Raw genomic sequence first — 24,084 nt, forward strand, 5'->3', positions numbered from 1 at the left:
TGGCCTACCAAGCGACCGCTGCTCAGCCTGAAGGCCTGCAGATTACGAGGTGTCGTGTGGTCAGCACAATGAATCCTCTCGGCCGTTATTTTTGGCTTTCTAGACCAGGGCCACTATCTCACCGTCAGATAGCTCCTCAATTCTAATCACGTAGGCTGAGTAGACCTCGAACCAGCCCTCAGGTCCAGGTAAAAATCCCTGACTTGGCCTAAAATCGAACCTGGGGCCTCCGGGTAAGAGGCAGGCACGCTATCCCTACACCACGGGGCTGGCTTCCATCACCTAGTATGATTAAAATTCTTTGGGTTTCGACAATGACGACAACGATGATGATAAATGATTAAATACAAAAATTACAACATGAAGAAATTGCATCGAGACATTTCTCATCCACTAAAATGGACTGGCAATATGACGAAAACACAGTATGATCAATGAAACACATGAGAAAAACTCCGAAAAATAAAAGACCCATATGAACAGAAGAAATCGCAGTTTAACCTCTTAACATGAAAGCCCGAGTATACTCGGGGTTTTATATATTTATATAAAATAAAATCCCGAGTATACTCGGGAATGTCGCTCATTGGTCGGTACCTAATTTAAAAGCCCGAATATACTCGTTTCTTGTTGTTTCTCAATATTTCCGCCAGATGTTTATGAAATTATTACTTTAGGGTCCTATTTTTGCCAACAGATGTCTCTGACTCAACCGTAGTGGGTGTCGGTGACTCAGGCAGTTCGTTTTAGCGGCTTTCCAGCGATGTAGCATTGTGTGTTGATCCTTGTATTAGGGCATTTCACACAGCCCCAAACATTTGAACCGTATTGAGTGTCATGTTGTTTTACTTGCCATCTGTTTAGTGCTGTGTTATTTATTTTAGAACCCGTAAAAAATATCAAGAGTATACTCGGGATTTTAAAGCAGGAACTTTTCGGTGGCTTACATTTCATTGTTAAGTTCGAAAAATGTATTTTTATTGTTACCACTGTCATTAGTTTTCAATAAATAGCCCATTTTAACAATAAAAAAATTAGGTAAAAAAAGATCACAATTTTGTAAATAATTGGTATGTTAAGAGGTTAAACTTACATACAAAACGGCGCTTACGAGTAAAACTTTTTTTTTTTCCCAAGCAGTCATCTCACTTTGCTGAGATGATGGAGAAAAATAAAGCCTCAATTAATAAAGTGTGTACTGAAGGTCAACTCCCATCGCTAACCACCAGGATAGAAGTAGCAGTTCATAGACACAATGTAACAATTATGATGTTGATCAAAAAGAGGAATTTCTCCAAAATTACCACATATTGCAAGAAATGTAATCCATATTTCAAGTTCCATACTGACTGTAGGCTGCCTGCTGTCATTTCTTGATGGATACAGTACTTTTGCATCCATCTTTTGGCACAGGCCAGAGTAAAGTGTAGCTTCCACCTAATCGCCAGTCAACATCCATGGCTGTGACAATATGAAAGTTGCTGGGGTATGGGTAGTGCTGAGTAATGATGTTCAGAGCATGACTAGTGCATCTGAGTGTTATGAAAGGTGCTCTCATAGGGTCAGTCGTGCTGCAATAGTACTTTCTGACCCAGTAAGGAAAGCAATGGCAAACTACCTCACTCCTCATTTTGCCTAGTACGCCTCATTTTGGTGCTGCCATTGGTTTTTGGGGTTTCCTTATAACGGCATAACCTTTGGTGCTGCTATTTGAGGATCCAACCAGCCTCTGGGCTGATGACCTAACAGACAGACAGACTGACTGTAGCATCTAAGTTAAAGTTTATCTGAGATATTATCACACATGGTAAGAGTGACAAAAGAAATACAAAACGACAGTAAGCAACTCCTTCTAGACCATATAACTCATTTGCCATCTACCCCCAGGTTGGCTTGGGGGAAGAACAGGTTGCTTCAGAAATTGACCAGTCAGCCTAGTTCATGTAGCGTTAGCATTTTGACCATTATTTTCACTTGCCACTGCCAATGAGAATGCTTTTTTTTTTTTTTTTTTTTTAACTAGAAGGGAATAGTGTTTTTAAAGAGAAAATGCAAATCTAGAGACCAACAGTTTTCATCAGAAGGCTCTACAAAGTCAATATGTTCAACCATTCTCTCAAACAAAGTGTAACTATAATCAGCCTAACATTTTAAATATAGAGATATTAAATCACATTTACTCTAGAATGACATTAACACAATAATAAAGGTGTAAAATATCTCACAAAATATACACAAGGTGAGCAAGGAAATAATTGTAGAATATAAATTTCATGTTGATTGGTCCATACTGAACTTTGATTACAATGACATTTAAATAAAGGATTAACAGTTCCACCTTTTCAATACACCACTTTATGCAATGTGAGTTACATTAAAAGTTACTTTTAAAAATGGCATTAGTTTCAACCTAGGTCAAGGTCATCATCAGCCAATAACTCAAATTATACAAAGCATCACATAGTCCATAAAACAATGTGCAAATATAATAATGTTAGATAAAACATATGAGAATTAAAAGTTAAGCAATACAGTGTAACCTTGCAAAGTTAAAACTGAAATGAGAAATGGTCACAATGATAGTGACATGGTAAAAACTTTTTAGCTGTGCACGTAATATATTAAACATTAAAAAAAGGCTCAAGGTAGCCGTTGAAAAAATTTCAGCCAAGAAGGGATCAAGTTTAAACATACTGAAAAACTTACACATTCATTGTGATCAAAGGAATAATCCAATACACAATTTTAATGCAATTTGGGTCAAGCCCAAAATTTTGTTTGACGAGGCAATAATAATCAATTCCCAAGTTAAAAACAAACAGGTTGCCATCAGCTCTCTGCAAGAGCGATGTTCCCGCCAAGGTCACTCCCTCCCACTCTTCCCCACTCGCTTCCAATGGGACTGTTTTGAGGCGATCACATGTTCGCTCGCACTCATACAAACATCAACACCACTTGAGTGTGTATCTGTAAGCATCGAGGCAGGAGGATAATTCAATATACAGTTTTAAATTATTACTTGTTTACCTCGTTTTGTAAAATATCTATTATTTCCGTTCCTTATTCCTTCTTTTTCTTTCTTTCCTTTTGTCAGAATGCTTTTATAAATTTTTTGGATTTCAGACAACAATCACTCCAAATGTTCCATATTGAGGAACCAGCAGGACAATTACATAATGACGGTTACATTTTCGAAACCATTAATTTTTATCCTCGTTTTCCATCCCCTTATTCAACACTATTCAGCAAGGAATTTTAAAGATGTTCTGAACCCATCATGTGTTTCATTTTTAATTTAACTCTCCTAGTACTTAGTTTATTATGAATTTCAAATAACAACAAAGAAATGGAATTGGATGGGGAGCCATCAATATTAATGGGGCTTATGAAAGAAAGTAGAATTGGCTCAGTCAGCAAAGAGGATGCCTCTGGATGTGCTAGGAGTAAATGATATTCAGGTAAGGGGAGATAACGAGGAAGAGATAGGAGATTATAAAGTGTACTTTGACGGGTGTTAAAAAGGAAAGGGCACAGTGTGGGGTAGGGCTGTTCATCAGAAATACTATTGCACACAACAAAGTTTCTGTTAGGCACATAAATGAGCGAATGATGTGGGTAGATTTGGCAGCTGTAGGAATTAAGGACGAGAATTGTCTCTGTGTATTCTCCATGTGAGGGTGCAGATGAGGATGAAGTTGACAAGTTTTATGAAGCATTGAGTGACATAGTAGTCAGGGTCAACAGCAAGGATAGGATAGTGCTAATGGGTGATTTCAATGCAAGAGTTGGAAATAGAACTGAAGGATACAAAAGGGTGATTGGTAAATGTGGGGAAGATATGAAAACTAATGCGAATGGGAAGTGTTTGCTGGATATGTGTGTTAGTATGAGATTAGCACTTACAAATACATTATTCAAGTATAAGGCTATTCACTGCTACACATGGGAGGGTAGGGGCACCAGATCCATAACAGACAATATCTTAAGGCGACACTCTGGAGATAAATATCAATATTTTGGTCATTTTGGTGAAAATTTTTATGACTGAAATTGAAAGGATTGGGTTCCTTTTTCCTTGTCATGAAGTTATACCGCTGAATTCAAACAATTTATCACTGTAATAATGCTTTGTTTGCCAACTGTAACTTTACATTTAAATCCCATTTTTCTCCCATAATAATCTGCCAAATGTAACAAAATTTGTATGGTATATGTATCACAGCTATATTAAGAAACCTGCATATGGAGTTTTTGATTGCAGAATTTTTTCAAGTTGAAGGGATTTTTAGAAGTCCAAAATTTTAGAACGTAAAAATTACACACATAGTGCTTTTAAAAGAAGTATTATCTACCTAATTACAAAATTAAATTTCCCGGTTATTACCAAAATCTTCCCACAGATCCTTCTTGGATTGAACAACCAGTTGTTTTGCTCTGTTTCATCTACGTACAATTTCCTGTCTGCATCTGTTTCTACTCCAGCATCCCTGTATGCCCCCATTCTCTTTTTATATCCTGAACCTGATTACTGTCCATTATTTGGAACTTTTCACTAACCTAATCCATGTTCTTCTGCCTAATTTCCTCGTTCTGTAGATTTTCTACCCTTATTCGTCTGCAGACAGATTTCACTTTCTCTGTCCTAGGCCTAGAGATACTTAGTTCACTACAGATTAAATTTCATGACAAAAATAACTGGAATTATGTGCAGACAACTACAACACGGTTCAACCCGGAAATTAAATTAAATAATTCTTCACACTGTGGAAGCTTCACTTCTAAGATATAAAAAATGGAATTGAACATTTAAAAAAAAAATTATTTTGGAAAATCTATTAATTGTATTTGAAAGAAATGTTCGTGACATCTCTACTTTTATTTAGGTGACTATCCCACAAAGTTTCGTGAAAATCCATTCATTAGGTAAAAATATCTTTATCTCCAAAATGTCGCCTTAACTGACTTTGAATTCAGGAAATCTGTTAGAAATGTATGGGTTTTCTAAGTATTTTTCGATGATACAGACCACTATCTGATCTGTAGTGAAGTAAGTATCTCTAGGCCTAGGACAGAGAAAGTGAAATCTGTCTGCAGACGAATAAGGGTTGAAAATCTACAGGACGAGGAAATTAGGCAGAAGAACATGGATTAGGTTAGTAAATGAAATGTTTTATGGCTTTTAGTGCCAGGATATCCTAGGACGGGTTCGGCTCGCCAGGTGCAGGTCTTTCTATTTGACGCTCGTAGGCGACCTGCGCGTCGTGATGAGGATGAAATGATGATGAAGACAACACATACACCCAGCCCCCGTGCCACTGGAATTAACCAATTAAGGTTAAAATCCCCGACCCGGCCGGAAATCGAACCCGGGACCCTCTGAACCGAAGGCCAGTACGCTGACCGTTCAGCCAATGAGTCGGGCGATTAGGTTAGTGAAAAGTTCCAAATAATGGACAGTAATCAGGTTCATGATATAAAAAGAGAATGGGGGGAGGGCATACAGGGATGCTGGAGTAGAAACAGCAAGTAAAATGCCTTGGAATAACTATTTGTAAAGATGGGAATGATCGTGGTGGAATGATGAAGTAAGATCAGCTTGTAAACATAAAAAGAAAGCGTATCACAAATGGCTCCAAACAAGAACAGACGCAGACAGGGAATTTTACGTAGATGAAACAAACAGAGCGAAACAACCGGTTGTTCAATCCAAGAAGGATCTGTGGGAAGATTTCGGTAATAACCGGGAAAGACTAGGTCAAGCAGCAGGGAAACATTTTTCGACAGTAATAAAGAATCTTAGGAAGGGAGAGAAAAGGGAAATGAATAGTGTTTTGGGTAATTCAGGTGACCTCATAACAGATCCCACGGAATAACTGGACAGATGAAATGAATAAAAATAAAATCTTCTCAATGTAAAAGAAAAATCTTCCTGGGGACATTGCAAACAACCAAAATCATGGGAAGAGGACAATGATGTGATTACGTGGAAAGGAAACCCGACCCGGGAAGCTGGAAACGGGAAACGAAGATAAAGAAGTGGAAAGGATGGTAAATAAACTCCATGATTATAAAGCAGCGGGAATAGATGAAATGAGACCTGAAATGGTGAAATACAGTGGGAAGGCAGGGATGAAATGGCTCCATAGAGTAACAAGATTAGCATGGTGTGTTAGCAAGGTACTTTCTGATTGGACAAAAGCAGTAAATGGACCCATCTAAAAGCAAGGAAAGCGGAAGGATTTCAGCAACTATCAGGGTATCTCATTGACCAATATACCAGGCGAAGTGTTCACTAACATCTTAAAAGAGAGGGTGCAATCAATAACTGACAGGAAGTTGGATGAAAACCGATATGGTTTCAGACACCAGAGTGGCTGTCAGGATCAGATTTTCAGTATGCATGAGCTAACTGAAAAATGTTATGAAAGGAATAGACAGCTATGTTTAACCTTTGTAGATCTAGGGGAGGCTTATGACAGAGTACCAAGGAAAAAGATGTTCGTCATACTGGGGGACTATGGGATTTAGGGTAGATTATTCAAATCAATTGAAGGCGTTTATGTTGACAATTGGGCTGCAGTCAGAATTGATGGTAGAATGATATCTTGGTTCAAGGTACTTACAAGGGTTTGACAAAGCTTGAATGTTTCACCTTTATTGTTCATAGATTACATGGATCGTCCTCTGTACACATAAACTGGCTTCGGTTGTAGGGTCATGTGAGGCGAATGGAGGAGGACAGTTTACCTAGGAGAAAAATGTAGTCTGTTATGGAGGGTAAGAGAAGTAGAGGGAGACCAAGACGACGATGGTTAGACTCAGTTTCTAGCGATTTAAAGATAAAAGTTATAGAACTAAACGAGGCCACAGAACTAGTTAAAAATAGAGGATTGAGGCAGCGGTTAGTAAATTCAAAGAGCCTTGCAGACTGAATAAATTCAAAAAGGCTTACAGACTGAACACTGAAAGGCATAACAGTCTATAACGAAGATGTATGTATGTATGTATGTATGTATGTATGTATGTATGTATGTGTGTAATAGCAGTTACCCGTGGTTTCGCTCATGTGGATTTTGTAATTTGTTAAAAGCAATCATTCCTCGGTACTGTACTAAGACATTATCTGAAAATCACTAAGGTATTAAAAAACTCGCTGAAAAATTGAGTTTCATTTAACCCCAGAAACTCTTTGCAAACAACGTTTGTGGTATTACCTTTGGGGGCTAAGATGACCATGCAACATAGATCGGTACATGTGAGAAACAGACTTCTCTCAAGTCGAAAAAAGTTTCTTTCAAACGAGATTCCAAATACCTATTTCCACGTCTGTAACATCTTCAGATTTTGAGATGTAAGTATACTCATAAAAATTCAATAAACTCCTTTTTTTTTTTTTGCTAGTTGCTTCATGTCACACCGACACAGACAGGTCTTATGGCGACGATGGGACAGGGAAGGGAAGGGCCAGGAGTGGGAAGGAAGCGGCCGTGACCTTAATTAAGGTACAGCTCCAGCATTTGCATGGTGTGAAAATGGGAAACCACGGAAAACCATCTTCAGGGCTGCCGACAGTGGGATTTGAACCTACTATCTTCCGATTACTGGATACTGGCCGCACTTAAGCGACTGCAGCTATCGAGCTTGGCCTTTTTTTCTCTTCTTTTCACCCCCATTAAGTGCTTTTTCGAAAATTAAAAATGTTCCAGTGTTATTAAAAGGACTTACCAACTACAAAGTTTCACGTCTGTAACATGTTAAGTTTTTTACTTATATTTTGTAGATATACCAGTACTCAATTTAAAAATTCACCCGCTTTTTCAATTCTTTTCACCGAAAACAAAACAAGCGTTTTATTTTTATTTTTAAAAGAGATTCCAAATACCAGTTTTCACGTCTGTAACATCTTCAGTTTTTGATATATAAGTGTGTGTTTGAGTCATCAGTCCATAGACTGGTTTGATGCAGCTCTCCATGCCACCCTATCCTGTGCTAACCTTTTCACTTCTACGTAACTATTGCATCCTACATCTGCTCTAATCGGTTTGTCATGTTCATACCTAGGTCTACCCCTACTGTTCTTACCACCTACACTTCCTTCAAAAACCAACCGAACAAGTCCTGGGTGTCTTAAGATGAATTCAGTATCTCTTCATTCGTGATTCGATCTATCCATCTCACCTTCAGCATTCTTCTGTAACACCACATTTCAAAAGCTTCTATTCTCTTTTCTTCTGACCTAATTATCGTCCATGTTTCACTTCCATACAATGCCACGCTCCACATGTTGATCTTAAAAAACAGCTTTCTAATTCCTATATCAATGTTTGAAGTGAGCAAATTTCTTTTCTTAAGAAAGCTCTTCCTTGCTTGTGCTAGTCTGCATTTTATGTCCTCCTTACTTCTACCATCGTTAGTTATTTTACTACCCAAGTAACAATATTCATCTACTTCCTTTAAGACTTCATTTCCTAATCTAATGTTTCCTACATCACCTGCCTTCGTTCGACTGCACTCCATTACTTTTGTTTTGGACTTATTTATTTTCATCTGGTACTCCTTACCCAAGGCTTCATCCATACCATTCAGCAACTTCGAGATCTTCTGCAGTCTCAGATAAAATAACAATATCATCGGCAAATCTCAAGGTTTTGATTTCCTCTCCTTGGACTGTGATTCCCATTCCAAATTTCTCTTTGATTTCCTTTACTGCTGTTCTATGTAAACATTGAAAAGGAGGGGGGACAAACTGCAGCCTTGCCTCACTCCTTTCTGGATTGCTGCTTCTTTTTAAAAGCCCTCGATTCTTATCACTGCAGACTGATTTTTATACAGATTGTAGATAATTCTTCGTTCTCAGTATCTGATCCCTATCATCTTCAGAATCATAAATAGCTTGGTCCAATCAACATTATCGAATGCCTCTTCTAGATCTACGAATGCCATGTGCGTGGGCTTGTCCTTCTTGATTCGATCCTCTAAGATCAGACGTAAAGTCAGGATTGCTTCACGTGTCGCTACATTTCTTCTGAAGCCAAACTGATCTTCTCCCAACTCAGCTTCAACTTGTTTTTCCATTCTTCTGTAAATAATACTTGTTAGAATTTTGCAGGCATGAGATACTAAACTAATGGTGCTGTAGTTTTCACACCTGTCAGCACCGGCTTTCTTGGGAATAGGTATAGCAACATTCTGCCAAAAATCGGATGGGACTTCTCCGGTCTCATACATCTTGCACTCTAAATGAAATAACCTTGCCATGCTGGTTTCTCCTAAGGCAGTCAGTAATTCAGGGGGAATGTCATCAATTCCAGGTGCCTTGTTCCTATTTAGTTCACTTACAGCTCTGTCAAACTCTGACCTCAAAATTGGGTCTCCCATTTCATCAGCATCAACAGCCTCTTCTTGTTCCAGAACCAAATTATCTACATCTTTACCTTGATACAACTGTTGGTTATGTTCATGTCATCTTTCTGCTTTGTGTTCTTTCCCTAGAAGTGGCTCTCCATCTGAGCTCTTAATATTCATACACCTCGATTTCGTTTCTCCAAAGGTTTCCTTGATTTTCCTGTATGCAGCATCTACCTTTCCCAGGACCATACAACCTTCGACATCCTTGCACTTCTCCTTCAGCCATTCTTCCTTAGCTACCTTGCACTTTCTATCCACTTGATTCTTTAATCGTCTGTATTCTTTTCTGCCCTCTTCATTTCATGTCGTCGTTCATCAATCAGGTCTAGTATCTCCTGAGTTATCCACTGATTCCTAGTTGATCTTTTCTCCCTTCCTAACATTTCTTCAGCAGCCCTACTGACTTCATTTTTCATGACTCTCCACTCTTCCTCTATAGTGTTTCCTTCAGCCTGTTCATTTAGTCCTTGTGCAACATGTTCCTTGAAACAATCCCTCACACTCTTTTCTTTCAACTTGTCTAGATCCCATCTTTTTGCATTCTTTCCTTTCTTCAATTTCTTCAACTTCAGATGGCATTTCATGACCAACAAGTTGTGGTCAGAGTCCATGTCTGCTCCTGGGAAAGTTTTGCAATCCAACACCTGGTTTCTGAATCTCTGCCTAATCATAATGAAGTCTATTTGATACCTTCCAGTGTCTCCAGGTCTCGTCCACGTATACAGCCGTCGTTTGTGGTGTTTGAACCAAGTATTGGCAAGGACTAAATTATGATCAGTGCAGAATTCAACCAGCCGATTTCCTCTTTCGTTCCTTTGTCCCAATCCAAATTCTCCTAGTGTAGTACCTTCTCTTCCTTGGCCTACCACTGCATTCCAGTCTCCCATCACAATTAGATTCTCGTCACCTTTTACACATTGTATTAAATCTTCTATCTCCTCATATATTCTTTTGATTTCTTCATCATCCGCTGAACTAGTAGGCATATAGACCTGCACTATTGTGGTAGGCATTGGTATAATATAAGTATCCACACAAAAAGAATTCAACTTCTTCTTCACTTCCTTCCACCCCTCTCTCCCCTTAAGTGGGTTTTCCAAAAATAATAAATACGTGTTTCTTTATTTTTAAAGGAAATTCAAAATACCAACATTCATATCTGTAACATGTTCAGTTTTTGAGATGTAAGTATCCACATAAAAGAATTCAAAGCCCTTTTTACTCCTCTCCCCTAAAGTTGATTTTCCCCCAAAAATGCGTGTTTATTTTTTAAAGGAGGTTCCAAATACCAATTTTCATGCCTGTAACATCTTCAGTTTTTTAGATTTAAGTATCCTCATACAAATAACTCAACTAATTTTTCAATTCATTCACCCCTTAAGTGGATTTTCCGAAAACAAAGAAGTACACGTTTCTTTATTTTTAAAGGTGATTCCAAATAATAATTTTCACGTCTGCAACATATTTAGTTTTTGAGGTATAAATATCCTCATACAAAGAATTCAACTAATATTTCAAATCTTTCACCCCCCTCTCCCCGTTAAGTGAATTTTTCGAAAACAAAGAAATACGCATTTCTTTATTTTTAAAGGAGATTCCAATTACCAAATTTGACCTCTGTAACATCTTCAGTTTTTGAGACATCACTATTCCAATAAAAGGAATTCAACCCCCTTTTCAGTCTTTTTTACCCTCCCCCATTTAGTGGTTTTTCCCAAAACAAAAAATACATGTCTCTTTATTTTAAAAGAGATTAAAAATATCAATGTTCATATCTGTAACATGTCAACTTTATGAGATGTTCTGTAGATGTTCTCGTTTTAAAAATTTACCCCCTTTTTCAGTTCCCCTTAAGTAGAATTTCCGAAAATACATTATCTATGTTTCTTTACTCTTACAGAAGATTCCAAATACCAAATTTTCACATCTGTAACAATTTATGTTTCTGAGATATACTGTAGATATAGTTTTTTTTTAATTCACTCCATTTGTCAGTCCTGTTCACCCCCATTAATTGGATTTTCCAAAAACCAAAAAATACGTGTTTCTTTATTTTTAAAGGAGATTTCAAATACCACTTTTCATGCCTGTGATATCTTCAGTTTTTAAGATATAAGTATCCTCATAAAAGGTACTCAACCCCTTTTCCACCTTTTTTCACCTACCTTGAGGGGATTTCCAAAAACAAAAGGTTGTGTTTCTTTATTTTTTTTGGAGATTCTAAATACCATTTTTTTACGTCTGTAAACTTTTAAGTTTTTGAGATATAGATAATTATGCTCAAATAAACAATGCATCCGCCTTTTCACCTACTTAGCAACGGAATATTAAAAAATCCTCCCTTAGTGAGCACCTAAACTCTAATATAAATATATCCCCAAAATTTCATTTCTTTATGTTCAATAGTTTTGGCTCACGATGATGAGTCAGTCAGTCAGGACATGTTAGTTAGACATATAGATAGATGGATAGATAGATAGATAGATAGATAGATAGATAGATAGATAGATGCATGTATTTTTTTAAATAAAAGTTCTCTTCAGTGTTGTTAATTTAATATCACTGTTGCATGCAATAGTTTTTATCACGGTAATATATTTTCATGGCTGAAGAAGGCCAAATAAAGGCCAAAACATGTACGGCTTTTTGTGCTAGTTCTTTAAAGTTTACTAAGGCTGATATTCATATTCGCAATAAGTAATACTTACGTTTAAGTTGAACTTAAATCTTGACTTTATTCCAGATTGCAGGTTATAAATTTCATTTTTTGTCCGTATTGAAGACCTACTTGTGATACAAAATTCTCATAATTTTGTTAATTACCACCTATTCAATACAATAAAAACTTGCATATTTTTTAAGTTGTTGATATGGTACATGTTTCGCTCCTTTTTCGTGAGCATCATCAGCCAATTATTATTTACTTAAGGTTATATAAGATCATGAATCTATTCTATTGGATTAAGATTAAAATGCTTGTAAACCTGACTGACAAATCTTATAATATTTTACAAGTCATATAACAATAAAATTATGACTAAGTTAAAACATATTTGTCTAAAATCTATCTAAGTCTAACATTTTATTGACGAAACTCATCTGGTGAACATCCTTTAAAATTATTTTAGGAAACCTTTTGAGATCTGGCTAATTGTATTGATTCAATGTTGCTTGACTTGTAGGATTGTCGTTGAAACTTCGTTAACTATATTAACAATTTTCTCCAGTTGATAATTGCCTATGTTATGAACATTTAACTTGTACTCGATGTTGCTGGAGTAACATTTGTACAAAATGTATTGGCATTAATTTTATGTTGTCAATTATTCCAGATTCCAGCACAAATAAGTCCTACTTAATAGTGATATACTTCATGAAGTCTAACTTCATGAAGCTGAACTTATTGGAATTCATGGTCATTTAAGTGTTACTTATGTGATGAAATAAATTGAACTTCGTCAAGTCAAGCAGACCCATGACTTATTTCGCATCTTAATCTATAAAATGGATAAAGATTTTGAGGAAGTGTTAGAAGAAATCCGTGCTCCAAAGCGATACTTGAGAAATGTTATGGATCTATTTGAATTCTACAGTGAAGTGGAATTCAAAAGGAGGTTCCTTTGATGTCATTTCATATTTGCCCATACCTCCTGCAATTGTTTAGCATCTCGCTATAATAAATTATAACCAAATTAGTGCTAGGTATAATAATACTTATACAATCACCGCTTTCTTAACAGTATTTTCACCATTATAAAAAAATTACCCCTTTGTACTTACATTTACTACAGTATTGAGGAATTGAATTCTTCAGCAATACTTAACCAAGCATCTTCCCTTTGCTTAGAAGATACCGTGTCCATCTTCTTATTCTCTACTAGCAAATGTACCCGTGCTTCGCTAGGGTATTCTACACTGCATATGGTTTTCTACATGAATTGCTGTACATGCGGTGCGTGAGATTTTATTAAATAGCCTAGCTCTTACCGTTATCGAAGAAACGCCATGGGGAGGACTCCATACATTCTTTCCAGTGAAACGTGCAAGTTGTGGAGTCATGATAATGGCAGGCCACCTTGTCTACTGCCGGTCACAATCAATTTGGGGAGTTTTCGTTACAATGGCAGGCCCCCTTTCCTACTTCCAGACACATTACAGATGAGGAGCTTTCATTATAACGGCAGGCAACTTCCCTAGTGTCAATCAAAACTGAATTATGCTGTTATTATAATGACAGCCAACAGCTGTAGCCGTGTCGAAACACCGGATCCTGTGAGACCTTCGAAGTAGAGCAACATTGGCCGTGGTCAAGATATGGATAGGTTGCCACGGGCTGTTGGTGGGGGGTAAGGGAATGGAGTTGCGGAAAGGAACTGGCCACCCTACCGTACGTAAACTCCGGCTCAGGCACACCTCTGCGGAGGTTTGGACCTGCCTTCGGGCAGAATACATCTTTACCTTACCTTATTATAATGACAGGCCCCACTTCCTAATGGCAGTCAGCTTACTGTCAGTTACACTCGAGTTGGTGAGTTTCGGTTATAATACCAGGCCACTTTGCCTAATGCCAGTCATATTTTACTCAGTAAATTTGTTTATAATAGCGGGCACCTGTGTCTGCTGCCAGACACAATCGGGTAGGAGAGATTTGAACAAAAATGCATGCTCCCTTGCCTTCTGCTAGTCAAACCGAGAAGGGAATTATTCATTAAAATGGTAGGTCCTCCTTACTAACGCCAGTCACACAGGAGTTGGAGAAGAACCCCATTCTTACTGCCAGTCAAGGTAGATGTGGGGAGAATCGATTACAATAGGAGATGCTCTCCTGCTGACAGTCGCTATCAATTTGTGAAGTATTAATAATAATGACAGACACACACTTTCTAGATCGCTCCAAACCGACTTGCTTTTATATATACATGACAGATAAACATGCAGACCTTCATTTCTAGATTTACTGCTCCTAAACGGTTCATCATATTGACAAATGGTTTAAGCCATCAGACGCCACTTTTATCATTCTACATGTTTGGTCCTAAAACATTTGTTCGTATCTCCCATATTTATGGGTTCGATTGAGTTAGAAAATTTGAGAGGGGTAAAATTTGAGTACATTTTTAACACTTTATATCATTGTCCGCATACTTACGCGGAAGCTAGAATCATGAAATTTGGCTCACATGTGGCCAGCATCGGTCGTGACAGTGTGCGTTCCAAATTCGATGACTATCTTTCCTATAAGTGTGTCAAACTATGAATATACGATAATACCAAGAGAGTTGGTCCGTTATAGGACATTATAAATTTTCCAGCTAACTCATTCCTGGTTGTCAGCGTTTCGCCCCAGTATGCCAAGTTGGGCTCATCAGTTGGTAAATAGCACACCACCAACACGCATGGCTAGTGCACACTGTGGAGGCTACTACGTAGGCTACTTGGAGCCACCGACAGGGCCAGTGCACTATGAGAGAGACTGTCTCATTTTCACAAATTGATGCCTGCCTGGCCAGCAGATGACAAAGATGTTGATTTCCATAGGGAAATTTATAATGTCCAATAACGGACCAACTATATTGGTATTGTAAATTTACTCATTCGGAACAAATATTTCAGGTTCCCTATGGAATCAACATCTTTGTCATATGAATATATGTGCAAAAGTCACAAAATGTAATGTACAATCGAGAAATACAGCCAAATCTAACGTATAGGGGTGAGAGATATGACAAAAAATCATAATAGGACCTAAGTTGTAGATCACTCCAAATTGAACCAAAATTGTGTCATCCGCTTTGTGATACGACTTACCGTTTAGCCACCAAATACCTCGAAAGGAAGGTCTGTACCATCATTAAAATTGCCTCCAAATTTCTATACTTTTCAGGGGTAAAAGGTGAAAAATTTAAACATCTTGGAATTTTTCCGTCGCTTACAGGCTAAAATTATAATTTTGCCAAATTTCAATTTACTAGCTAGTCTGGTAGATTGTGCCGCCAGCTTGATTTGGGGGGAAGGGGGATAAAAATTAGGAATTTCCTGAAAGTTTTTTAAGCCCACTAAACCTATAGGTTATTGATCTGGGTAAATATATACGACTGCATTCTTATGCTGAACCCAAAATTTGAAGCCCCCCCAAGCGTGCCCCCTGAGGGAATTTTGAGAATTTTCGTTTTTTCTAAGGATCCTGAGGTCATCAGCTACTCTGGCACCAAGTTGTAAGTTTCTGAGATGCCTGGAACTGTCTCATTAATTCACGTCTATTTTCATTTTTGTACCTTTATATATAGTACCGGAAACTCCGCTACGTGAAACCAAGTTCGAAGTATGTGTGTTAAACTTCGCGTGAGGTGGAGGATAGGCAGCCCGCCGAACTCACTGACATGCATGGCCGTGACGTAGCCGCTTCGAGCCAGCTTCACGTAGCCAGGCGTGACCATACATGGTAATATTCCGACCCATGGGTAAAAGTCTACTTGTAGTTAAGATGTTGTTTTTACACCGCCAACGTGGAGGCCATCGTAACAGATGCAATCTATCAAATTCTCGAGAAAATTCATCATGTACTTTGGGAGTTATAGAGGTGGATAATATCCCCGTTTCTAGATGCTTCGCCACATCCGGGTATAAAGGGAGGACGATCCAGGCTACAGAGGCAGTAATACTTCACCGTCTCTGCGGTACGGGTGATTCATGGAGCTCTACAAGTGCGGCAGCCCGAACCTATGGTCAGACGTGACTTCGCATCTCGAGTGCTCGGTTCCAGCGGAGGTGGAACTTAACGATTTTCTTCAAGTGGCATATTAGGACTTGTGTTTCAGTGACAATCTGAAGGAACATAGAATTTTTCTCGTGAGTGTTGTAACTCTTCCAACTACTACATTTGAACTTGCGTTTGAACTTGTGTTTCATAAACAAACTTTGAGAACATAGAAATTTTCCGAGTGCCATATTTGAACTTTGTGTTTTGCGACGAACTGTGGAAAACTTAGGGTATTTCCGAGTATTACGTCTGAACTTATATTTTGTAACGAACTGTGGGAACATAGAATATTTCTGAGTGCCACATCTAAACTTGTGTTTAAACTTGTGTCATCGTAATAGACTGTGGAAACATAGAATACCCACGCCATATCTGAATTTGTTTTCCTCTCGTGAAATTCCGAGAGAACACAGAATTTTTCAGTGCCATATTGAACTTATAATTTCTATGTCATAATAATTTTTCACAGACAGCGTCAGACTCTTTCCAAGTGCAGTTTAACTTTAATGATCATCTAATGACGTTGCTGGACAGTCTTCAAGTACACGTAATTTTTATTTATAGCCGGAATAGGACATTTCCGAGCGCCGCTAAATTTGCTTAATTTATTACGAACGTGCTAATGTGTCCTGAACTTTCATGAACTGTAGATATTGTGCTCAATATTGCGTTCAGATTATAAATTGACGGAGTCAGTAAGTTAGGAACTGTGATGATAAAGATTACGGATCTAATGGAACAATCCAGTCTGTCATGCCAATGCCAATATTAGCGGACTTACGTTGTGAATTTGACATTATAAATTGTACAGAATTTTCCCAAGTATTAATTCAGCTGACATCCAATATGTGGTCAGATATCCAGTTTAATGGTTTTACTTTCAAGTAATAATTTATGAACCTTGGTGATTCAACGAGGTGTTTGAATCAAGATTTGAGTGTCAATTACATTATCATTCGACATATTCAACTTGCAATGAATGAATGAATGAATGAATGAATGAATATATTCAGTATTTAAAGGTAAATGTTAATTCATTTAACAGTGCTACGAATGAGTTGAATGCCATACGGGGGACTTGTGTACGCATCGCGCCTCGCCTCTCAGTATTATCGTGTGAGATCGAACCCCGCAACGTATTCACCTAGAAATTTGAGAACTCCCAGATCCTCTAGAACAGGGATGGCGAACCTATGCCACGCGTGTCACTAGGTGCCACGCGAACACGATTTCGGTGGCACGCCACATGAACATAATAATGTTTTTATATACGTCTTGTACTACAGACAATACACATCTTATAGTGTTACACGTATCGAAAATCTAAATACTAGTCCCCTCCTGATGTACAAAATGGCAACACTGCTACACTGATAGGTCCGAAAGTCAAGTGAGATAAGTGTCGTTTTCTGGTGGTTTTGTATACGGACCTCACAAACATGTTTTTGGTGCTGAAATGAACAGAAACTTAACAAAGGTAGTGACCGGATTTTTCAAGAACAGTGGACAAGGGAATTCGGACTGATAGAATGATGTGTTCCCTGTGTTTGAAAGCAATTGTATCCCTAACATTTAATGTAGAGCGACATTTTGAGACTAATCATTCAAATGTTTGGTCCATGCCAAATGTAGAAAGAAGAGAGTTCGTGTCACAAAATATCGACCATTACTCAAAACTAACTAGTTCTTTTGTATCATCTTTTCGGCCAAGGAATAACATCAGTGCGGCTGTTTCCGTCTGTTTCACTGCATAGTACAGCAGGCATGAGAAACCGCTTCCTGACGGTGATTTCTTGAAATAAACTTCCTTATTGATGCCCGACACATTATTTGAAAACTTCCTTAACAAACAACAAATAACTAAGAGAATGAAAGAAATGCCAGCCAGCTGAACCGCTGTCAAGGATAGAATAATCAAAACATCAATCAATCAATACTGATCTGCATTTAGAGCAGTCACCCAGATGGCAGATTCCTTATCTGTTGTTCTCCTAGGCTTTTCTTATATGATTTCAAAGAAATTGAAAATTTATTGAACATCTCCTTTAGTAAGTTATTCCAATCCCTAACTCCCCGTCCTATAAATGAATATTTGCCCCAATTTGTCCTCTTGAATTCCAGCTTTATCTTCATATTGTGATCTTTCCTATTTTTAAAGACACCACTCAAACTTATTCGTCTACTGTCATTCCACGCCATCTCTTCGCTAACAGCTCGGAACATACCACTTAGTCGAGCAGCTCATCTTCTTTCTCCCAAGTCTTCCCAGCCCAAACTATGCAACATTTTTGTTACGCTACTCTTTTGTTGGAAATCACCCAGAACAAATCGAGGAGTGAAGAAGTTTCGGAGCAATCAAAAGCTAATTTGGATAACTCCCAGATGTATGCAGTACAGTCTGTTTTGATGAAAGCATGGCTGTGACCTTACAAGCAAGGATAGCTGCACGCCCCTAACCACGCAGCCAACTAGCCTGCTAATAATATTTAATAATGAAGTGTGTTACAATGGGAGCTTATTATTTATTATTTATTTATTTATTTATTTACAAATAATATCATGTATTCTCAAAACTTACACATTTAAAAATGTATTTTTGCAGTATTTGCAAAATAAGACCCTGGAATTTGGAAAGGAAGTCACGTGGGGGGGAGGGGAGGTGCTGGGTGTTGTACGTTGTAGCCATTCCTTAAAGGAAAATAACAAGTGGCACAATCAACAGTTTAGAATAATAAACCACACGTAAAGTGGCACACTAGTTGGAAAAGGTTCGCCATCCCTGCTCTAGAACTTCGAGAAATTCTAGAATGTCGAGAACTTCACATCCAGTACGGCATGGTTCCTGTCCAGACCGTGTCCAATAACCATCCCGGAGTTCGGAGATTCCAGCCTGGTACAACGCTTCAACTCAACTTGTTTGAAAGGCGATATGAATTTGTTTCCAATGAACAATAAAATCAAATCTAAGTTCAGTGAACTAATACCCCTCTCTGTACCAACTACAATGTTTACGTACCACACCCTTAGAAATATTCCATACTCTTCAAGCTAGTGTCAGCGGCCCCAAAGACAGACACTCTTTTTCCCGGTACAAAAAAAAAACCCACGAGAGAGAGAGAGAGAGAGAGATATTATTTGAGAATGTTTCAATAAAATATCCTTGAAAACCTCCTTTTGAACGGAAGTAAAATGCTTGCAACTGCTTTTCGTATCCATTTATAAAAAAGTAACTACAATTTTAGCTGCAGAGGAACAGGTAAAAGGACAAATACATAAACAAATAAACTCAGAATTAAGAGTGCAGCGTACATCTAGTTAGCCGTGTCTGAAGGAAGACTGGCATATTCAACTGTTGTGATGATGGCTGCACTATTTCTCATACTATAAAGTTCAACTTAATTGTGCAGAGCGTCTGCATAATAAGTAACGCTTTATCAAGTCCGGCTTAATAAAGTAGAACTTGACCAACGACTATGAATACAAGAAACATTTAAGTCGACTTCACGAATAAGTACAACTTTGTTAAGTCATTCTTATTAGAGAAATAAGTAGCCGACTAAGAATACTGGCCTAAGACTTAATTTGTATTGACTAAGGTGGAACCTTTTAACCGTTTTCCTTTATAGGAATTTTATGCGATCCAAGACATTCTCAGAACAGGAACAGCAAAGGTGGGTTAAAAATGAATGTGCCCACGGCTGTACAGCACAAGAGCGCTGTACAGGTCCTTGTGAGACGTGCAGGAAATCAGTATCGCCTTACAGAACTGTGGCACAGTCGGTCAAAGCCTTCAATGTATAATGACCACTTGGCTGCTTTTAATGTTTACCCGGCAAACAACTGGCTTTCTGCAGGCTTTATTAACTCTACCTTTGTTTCCGCTGACTGGATTCAGCATGTCTTCACTATGCCGAGAAATTAAGTTTTCAATTTGGCCTATTATCCTGCCTCAGGAAGAGATACACTCACCTCAAGTGACTTCACACTTTGAATGTATTTTAGAACAAACTAATCTGAAAAACATGTGCCAACCACCTTGTCACCTTTCTGTGAACTTTCTTATATCATGCGACTTGTTACGTCACCTCTCTTCATTGGAGTAATATTCTGTCAACTCGCCCATTCATCATCAAGTTGTGGTTTCAAGAGAAGAGAGCCAAGTGCCGTGCTGTGCCGTGCCATGCCATGCAGTCCCTTGGTGTTTACACAAAGTGGGATGGGCCTCTGCTAGACGGCATTATGAACATGTCAACTTCAAACGCTTGAATCTATAGAATTCATGGCAGGTGAAAGTTTCACCTGGTCATATTTAAGGCAATACTAATTTACACATGTAAATTAGCATAACATTACTTTATCGTATTGTCAAGGCTGTGTGGTGCAACAGTTTCAGGTTCATGAGAACTGGTCCAAAGACACTTTGTTTTACCTTGTGTACCCTCTGCCTCTACTAGTCAAAGATTATGATCATTCTGTTTTTTCTCAGCGTTTTAGTTTTCTCTAAGAACTTGAAGTAATGAGCACAAATGTCAAAGTCAAAATCTTGTCCCTTAAGGCATTCTTGGCAAGCTTGGAGCGTGGCTCTGTTCCCTGGTACTTATCAACAAGCCCAAGGCCAACTGAACTGACTTCCTTTTCACTCAATTTTTCAAACTGGAGTCAAATGCTCAGGAGGTTATTTTTTTCTTTTTTTTGTAAAGAGCTGGACTCGAGTGATATGGATGTTTTGGAATTTTTGAACATGTCTGTTTTGGAGAGGCAAAACTTATTTTGCTTGTATCCTTGTTCTCTTTTGTTTCTTATTCAATGATTCATGTACATGATGTATGATTGTAGCATGTGGTCGTGTCAGCTATTTTCTCCTATTTGAAACTCAATTGATTTAATGATATGCTGACCATAGGAGCTATATTTTGAAATTGTAATGTAAAAATGTACCTAGATATCTCCTTTTTTCTTTTTCTTTTCTTAATCTTTGACATCCTTGTCCCCTTGTGATGATAAAGAGATAATTTTTCATTGCTTATGTCACTACCACCCTTTCTTAAAAGGTTTTGAAGAGGGAAACAGAAAATTGCTCATATTTAATAAAATTTTCAAGTTTCATGAGGACAATGAATATCTTTTCTTGTGAAATTGTTATTCCATCTTCCTCAGTTTCATGTAAGATTCTTGGTGAAATTTAAGGTCAAGAAATCTCGAGCGTAATTTGCTTTAGTTTAATCTTGTGTCGCCATAATACAATTATTTCTCTCATGGATATTTTTATTTGCCCCAGTGTTCACACTCCACACTTCGCTTGCTCAGATGAGTGTTTGAGTAACATACCTATGCCTTGGTAACCTTGTTTACCCAAGGTCACTTTAACATACTCAAATTGTGTGACAAATGATAGTTGACAGCATGTGGCCAACATGATTCGGCTGGGTCACCCTGGTGTCAGTGAAAAGGATTTGCAGCTTGTCGACAGGTTACTGGAAACAGATTCAACCCAGACGGTTTTCGAGTTAGCCCTAGAGACAGACATAGCCCCTACGACTGTGTCTCATCTAATGAAAGACCGCCTCGACAAGAGAAAACTGCATCATGATGGGTTTCACACTGTTTGATGGAACTGCAAAAATGGCAATAATATGATGCTACGCAAACCCACTTTGAACGCTATGAGTGCAAAGGATGGATGAAACATGGGCCCTAACGTACGAGTCCAAACTGAAACACCAACTGAACAAACGGAGTTGTTACGGGTTGCCACAAAAGTCAGAAGTGCGTCAGAACCCCAGCAATGTCAAGGCAATTGTGATTCTGGTCTACGACTGTGATGGTGTTATCTTAATTCATAATGTAGCCGAAAGACAGACAGTAACTGTGCAATATTACCGTACATTTTTGGAACATCACTTGCGGCTAGCATTACATAAAATATGACGACACATTCTGCAGATGCCTCCTATCATTTTGCAGGACAACTCTTGGGTGCATGTCGTGCAACTGGTGGCTGATTTATTTGCTTAATGGCATTGGGAAATACTCTATCATCCTTCATACTTACCACATTTAAGCCCCTGTCATTTTCATTAAATATGAAGGAATTGCACTGTGGCATCCATTTCCGAACTGTTTCCGACATTCCGCAGGTGGCAGACCACTTCATTCGCACCATCCGGAGAACAGGTGCTGCTACAAGGATACTATGGATTCCACATCACTTGCAATGGGTTCTACATAATGCCAGGGACTACACTGGGGGACTGTAGACCTTTCATAAAGATTCTCTCTTTCGTATCAGTTGCAATTATTAGTTGCTACTAATAAAGAAACAGCCCTTGTATATTATAACAAATAGGTTTATCTGAAAATTCCAATTACACCAGTAAAAATAATTAAAAGGCAGGAAGGAATCTACACAAGCACATAAATCTACTAATCATTTAGGTAAATCGAATGAATACTAAGAATTAATTGTAGTATTAAAATGGCATGTTTTAATGATGGGCAGAAAAGAAGTTTATAGCATGCACATGTGCAAAATTATTTGTGATGCCATAAAAAAATTAATGGAATATTTATCGAAGTGTAATTGTTAAAAAAAAAAAAAAAATCACTTACCCAGGAAAATTTTTGTAAACAATATTTTCAATTCGATGACTGCGTGCAGGGTTATTAGCATATTGATCCCTTGAGTCACATCGGAAACATTTCTTTCTATCTTCAAGATGTGATACTATACAATATCGTTCCTAAAACAAGAAATACAAACTATAACTGTATTATAAACAACTGAGCTATGGAAGAAAATGAATATGGGAAGGAAATAAGCAAGAATTTGAACTTGATTATAGGATAGAGAACAGGAAACTTGGCCAGACTATAATATATTTACACATATGGAGAAGAAAAGATCAATGTGGTGCCCTCCTTCAAGTATTTAGATGTCACTCTATACAGCATAGGGAAAGCAACTTTTCTTGCAATGCATAATATTTCACAGTTAATAATGTTATCAACACACATAGCATTAGAACTATTCAATGCTAAAATTGTTCTGAAGCAACCTATGAAATAGAGTGATATGGAAATATTTCAGTTGTAACAGCATGACAGAATGAAATCTAGATGAGTTAAGTCTAGTCTGATACATTAAACATGGTGTTTGGTAACAGAAAGTTTAAGCTTATTTTCTCAGAAAAGTAGAGACTTCATCTGCAAGTGAAATATGATATACCTCCTCCTGACAGTTGGTTCAACTCTACCATCGTCCTTGAAAAAGGAGGCAGTAATGTTCTAGTATGGGGCGAGATGGCATCATGCTGATTGCATGTACCTACATTCATTTAATAAGGGGGTATTATCTTGCAATGCTCCAATTATTAAGGATATAGAGGGACTAGGATTTCTTTTCACATGTGAAAAGGCTGCTCATATGGATCTGTTGGGGTGGATGAATATCTAAAAACAGGTAATGATCATTTCAAATTATCAGCTTGTTTCCATGATTTAAACCTTACTGAACACATATGGGTTACACTTCAATGATGCATTAGAGGATGTTGGTCAGCTTCAGAACTCTCCAACAGCTTGAGACAGCACTGATGAGAAAGTAAGATTCCATACTACAGGAACAAATAGACTACCTTGTACATACTAAGCTGGTCATCCCAAGGTGTAGTCGAAGTGTAAGAATGTTATTACTTCGCTTTTTTTTTAATGGGACCTATAGAGATCTTTTGCCCCTACTTGCACCATATGATAGGAACCTGCGTGTAAGTAGAATGGCGGAAGTGTAGAGTGTTGAATGTGAGGAAAGGAACGTTAAGGACGGCACAAACACCCAGTCCCCAGGCCAGGTATATTAATCATTTACAATTAAAAACCCCTGACCCGGCTGGGAATCGAACCCGGGGCTGCCGCGTGAC

General features: G+C 38.0%; 1 protein-coding gene across 3 annotated transcripts in view; it reads right to left on the bottom strand.

Annotated features, from left to right (window-relative positions):
• LanB1 (laminin subunit beta-1) overlaps positions 1–24,084 on the bottom strand; it is a 584,100-nt gene that overhangs the window by 315,384 nt on the left and 244,632 nt on the right. For all 3 annotated transcript variants that reach the window (XM_067141389.2, XM_067141390.2, XM_067141391.2), the window contains exon 5: positions 22,778–22,908. In XM_067141389.2, the coding sequence (XP_066997490.2) occupies positions 22,778–22,908 (131 nt within the window). The remainder of the gene's footprint in view (positions 1–22,777; positions 22,909–24,084) is intronic.

Source organism: Anabrus simplex, chromosome 2 (assembly GCF_040414725.1).
Source record: "Anabrus simplex isolate iqAnaSimp1 chromosome 2, ASM4041472v1, whole genome shotgun sequence".
Lineage (NCBI taxonomy): Eukaryota > Metazoa > Arthropoda > Insecta > Orthoptera > Tettigoniidae > Anabrus > Anabrus simplex.